The sequence below is a fragment of the Herpailurus yagouaroundi genome, unplaced genomic scaffold (genome assembly GCF_014898765.1).
Source record: "Herpailurus yagouaroundi ecotype Mexico unplaced genomic scaffold, PumYag 569, whole genome shotgun sequence".
Taxonomy (NCBI): domain Eukaryota; kingdom Metazoa; phylum Chordata; class Mammalia; order Carnivora; family Felidae; genus Herpailurus; species Herpailurus yagouaroundi.
In genome coordinates, this window is record NW_024412786.1 from 2,756,065 (window position 1) to 2,760,720 (window position 4,656).

General features: G+C 47.9%; 2 protein-coding genes across 3 annotated transcripts in view; one reads left to right on the forward strand and one right to left on the reverse strand.

The window, feature by feature from the left end:
• The window catches only part of LOC121023784 (uncharacterized), a 1,294-nt gene extending 502 nt beyond the window's left edge, over positions 1 to 792 (reverse strand). The window contains exon 1 of one of the 2 annotated variants that reach the window (XM_040465885.1): positions 120 to 792. In XM_040465885.1, the coding sequence (XP_040321819.1) occupies positions 120 to 777 (658 nt within the window). In that variant the 5' untranslated portion in view covers positions 778 to 792. Of the gene's footprint in view, positions 1 to 108 lie in introns of both variants that reach the window. The other variant, XM_040465884.1, reaches the window with a different exon arrangement.
• Positions 793 to 1,010: 218 nt separating this feature from the next.
• The window catches only part of SNX32 (sorting nexin 32), a 14,720-nt gene continuing 11,074 nt past the window's right edge, over positions 1,011 to 4,656 (forward strand). The window contains exon 1 of the mRNA XM_040465893.1: positions 1,011 to 1,382. Coding sequence (XP_040321827.1) covers positions 1,347 to 1,382 — 36 coding nt within the window. The 5' untranslated portion in view covers positions 1,011 to 1,346. The remainder of the gene's footprint in view (positions 1,383 to 4,656) is intronic.

A 4,656-nucleotide genomic window follows, 5' to 3' on the forward strand; every position in this document is an offset into this window, starting at 1 on the left:
TCCACTCAGCCTCAGCTTCTCTCCACTCAGACTCAGCTTCCCTCCACTCAGACTCAGCTTCCCTCCACTCAGACTCAGCTTCTCTCCACTTGACCCCAGCTTCTCTCCACTCAGCTTCTCTCCACTTGACCTCAGCCTCTCTCTACTTGACCTTAACTTCTCTCCACCGGACCTCAGCTCCTCCTCATTCTGCCCTAGTGTATATCCCCTGGATCTCAAGTCCTCTCCGCTGGTCCGTACCCCAGTAACCTTCAACCTGTCTTTAAAACCAGACCCCATCCTAGACCCTGCTGTAGTGCCTGCACTTTCAGATTCAGCACCTATTTTGCCTCTGAGTTCTTGCTTTCCCCACATCTCCCTTGGGCTGTTTTTCCCCAAACCTGCTGAAGCCTGTAATGCACCTGCTACACTGGGCAGTAGCTTCACATCCATCCTTTCCTGACTCTGGCCTGACTTCTCTTTCAAGACCCTCTTTTCCACACCGTCCAGTCTCCAGTTCTCAGCGTCAAGCTTGGGGCCCCACATCCTAGGCTTTTGTGTATGTCTACCCAGGAGCTCCATTCTCTTCCCGATCACAACGAGCCCGTTCCAGGGCACCCACAATTTTTCTCGCCGAATCTGCGCCCCTCTGCTTCCTGGCTCCAGGTGCGACCGCCCGTGACCCCGGGCCTGGCCTCGGGCCTTGCCGCGTCCCCTCACTGCTCTGGGCTGCTTACCCCGCACATCCCTCATACCCCAGAGCGAATAGTCTAACGGAACCCCTTTCTCCACAGACATTACCCCTCACCTTCGTCCCTGGGTCCCCCCCCCCCCCCCCCCCCCCCCTGCCACCCTACCACCCTTGCCCACTAGCCCGCCGCCTTGCCCACCGCCTGGAGGGCGCGCGACTGAGCTAGTGCGCACGCGCAGATCGCGCGAGGCCGTTGGCGCCGCGGCCCGGAGCTGCGGCGCGCGGCTCACTGCCAGCCTGGGGGCGGGGGCTGACGTGGCACGAGGCCTCTGCAACCCCAGAACCCCCGACCCCGGCCCCCACGCCGTCGCCGATTCCCGGCCCTCTCGGTCCCGCGCTGCCCCCTTAAAAGCTGGGGCCAAGCACAGGAACGACAGGCGTTGCAGCCAATGATGTCGCTCACGGTGAACCTGACACCCAATCAAAAGGCGCGGCTGCTAGGGAGCGGGTGGGAAGCACGCCTGACTCCAGGTGACTCCGGGCAGGGAGGGGAACGTGTCTCCGTCAGCTGATCGAGTCCCGTGCAACCGGCGAGTTATCGGGGACGAAGCTGCGGGAGCGCGCGGACAGTGGCCAGCCGCGGAATAGTTGTGTGCTGCAGCCACGAAGGAGGGTGATGGAAGGGCGTCAAGAGGCTGGGAAGGAGAACAAGGTAAAGGAAAACGCAAATCCCCTCCCAACCTCCACCTCACTCCATGATACCCAATGATGCCCAATCAGGGAGTGGGGCGTGTGTGCGTGTGTTCGCGCGCACGCGTGAACTAGAGGAGAGACCTGAGCAAGGGGGTGGGGCGCGTCTGTGGCACCTGCATGGGGCCAAAGGAGGCAGGGTTTACCTTTGCCCTGCCAGGTGTAAAGGGACGGGCACTGCCACTCCTCTCCTCCCTCCCCAGGTTCTGGCTTACCGGGGAAGGAGAGGAAGGAGGGATGTTAGGGATTGAGAAGGCAATGGAGTACACTTCTTTGCCCAGGAAGGAATCTGGTTCAACACTAATGGCTTCACTTGTGTATTCGTGTTCATGTAACATAAGATCATGAATTCTTCACCCTTTCCTCTTGATTTCGTTCAACAAATAGTTGTTGAGCATCCTTGGGCTCACGGGGGTGCACACTTTTGAGAGTTGGAGGTATGTGCATGGTGGGCTGTGGCTGAGGACAAGGACGGAGTAGCTGTGGTCCATCCCTGAAGTCCCCTCTCCCTCAAGCAGTTACCAAACAGTACAGGTTAGAACAGAGATACTAAGGCAGCAGGGGGGATACAGGAGACTTAGGGGCCCATTGTACCACTTAGCCAGATTGTGTGTGTTGGGGGGATCGCGGTTGGACACAACAGGAGCCTGCCCTGGGGATGTTGTAGAAGCCAGAAAGTGAGGAGTGGGGTTCAAGTGGAGTTCGTAGAGGTGAGAAGGCCTGAGAGAGACAAAGTATGAAGGAGAAAATATGTGTTTCAGTGTTTATCTATGTTCGTATTCATGGTTAAATTAATTAATATATGTAAGACGCTTAGATCAGTGCCTGGCATATAGGAAGCTCAAGTATAAGTGTTAGCTATTGTTATCGTTGTTGTTATAACTGTTATTATATGGGATGTGTACTGGGCTATCAAACTGATGGGTGCATCCTCAAACTTTGTAAGTGCCAGACTCTCTGAATGTCCTCTATTAGATCATGTCCTCTAGAGTAAGCATTGCCTTCTCTAAGGTTCTCCTTTAAACAGAGATGAAAAGAATACTAAATGAAGATGTAATTAAAAATATAATAGAGGATAAAATGAACTAATGCAAAAATACTTGACTAATCTAACAGAAGGCAAGAAAGAAAGGATAAAGGAACAAAAATAGATGAGCCCCCCCCCCAAAAAAAAAACCCACCCAAAAGGCAAGATAGCAAGTTAGTAGCCTATATCAGTAATTACAATAATTATGAATAGACCAAACACTCCATTAAAAACATATTCAGGGGGTGCCTGGCTGGCTTAATCGGTACAGCATGTGACTCTTGATCTCGGGGTTGTGAGTTTGCACCCTACCTTGGGTGTAAGGTTACTTTATGTTTATTTATTTTTGAGAGAGAGAGAGCAGGGGAGGGGCAGAGAGAGAGAGGGAGATACAGGATCTGAAGCAGGTTCCAGGCTCTGAGCTGTCAGCACAGAGCGCAATGCAGGGCTTGAGCCCACCAACTGTGAGATCGTGACCTGAGCCCAAGGTGGAAATTTGACCGTCTGAGCCACGCAGGTGCCGTAGGTTACTTAAAAAAAAAAAAATCAGAGGCACCTGGATGTCTCAGTGGGTTAAGCGTCTGACTTGATTTCAGCTCAGGTCATGATTTCAGTATTGTGGGATCAAGCCCCACATTGGGCTCTATGCTGACAGCGCAGAGCCTGCTTGGGATTCTCTCTCTCCCTCTCTCTTGCCCCTCCCTCCTTCTGTCTCTCTCTCAGCTCCCCACTCCCACTCATGCTCTCTCTTTCTCTCTCTCCTTCAAAAATAAATAAACATTAAAATAAAAAAATTCAGATTGGATTTTTTTCAGATTGGATATTTATTTTTTTATTCATTTATTTATTTATTGGGGTGCCTAGATGGCTCAGTCAGTTAAGCAGCCAACTTCAGCCAAAGTCATGATCTCATGGTCCATAGGTTTGAGCCCCACATCTGGCCCTGTGGCTGGAGCCTGCTTTGGATTCTGTATTTCCCTTTCTCTCTGCCCCTCCCCCACTCACATTCTGTCTGTCTGTCTCTCTCAAAATAATAAACATTTAAAATTTTTATTTATTTATATATAGAGAGAGCATGAGTGGGGGAGAGAGAGAGAGAGAGAGAGAGAGAGAGAGAGAGAATCCCAAGCAGGCTCCATGTTCATTACAGAGCCCAATGAGGGGCTTGATCCCAAGACCCTGTGATCATGACCTGAGCTGAAATCAAGAATCAGATGCTCAACCAACTGAGCTACCCAGCCACCCCAGACTGGACTTTTTAAAGACAACTATACTCAGTTAAAAAAGACATACTTTATAAGGATACAAAAAGAATGCTAACCAAAAGAATGCTGGCATGGCTGTATTAATTTCAGACAAAGTAGATTCTAAGACAAAAAGTATTACTAGAGATAAAGAGGGACATTTTATAATGATTAAGGAGTCAACAGGAAGATAAAACAGTCCTAAATTTATATGCAACTAATAACATCATTTCAAAATATGCAAAGTAAAAGATTATTGAATTAAGAGGAGAAATAGGCAAACCCACAATTACAATTATAGGTTTAACACAACTCTCTCAAGTGTTAGAACAAAAAACCAAAAAAAAAAAAAAAATGTAAGGATTTGAGGCTTTAAAATACCATGATTAATCTACTTGATCTAATTGGTTTATGTAGAGCTCTGTACCCAACAACTGCAGAAAACAATTCTTCTCAAGTGCACTTGAAACATTTACCAAAATACATTATATGTTTGGCTATAAAGCAAGTATCAACAAGGTTTGAAACATTGAAATCATACAGAATGAGATCTCTGTCCCAGTAGGATTAAAGAATCAAAAAGATTCCAAAATATTTGGAAAGTAAGCATCATGCTTCTAGATAATTCACAGGTCAAAGAAGAAATTATAATTAACATTAGTTTTTTAAGAAATTGTCATGAAAATATGATATATCAAAACTCATGAGATATAGCTAAAGCAGTATCCAGAGGGAAATTTTTTTTTATGTTATTGTTGTCATACCCTTTACTTATGCATGTTATTTTTTTTTTATATATGAAATTTATTGTCAAATTGGTTTCCATACAACACCCAGTGCTCATCCCAAAAGGTGCCCTCCTCAATACCCATCACCCACCCTCTCCTCCCTCCCACCCCCCATCAACCCTCAGTTTGCTCTCAGTTCTCAACAGTCTCTTATGCTTTGGCTCTCTCCCACTCTAA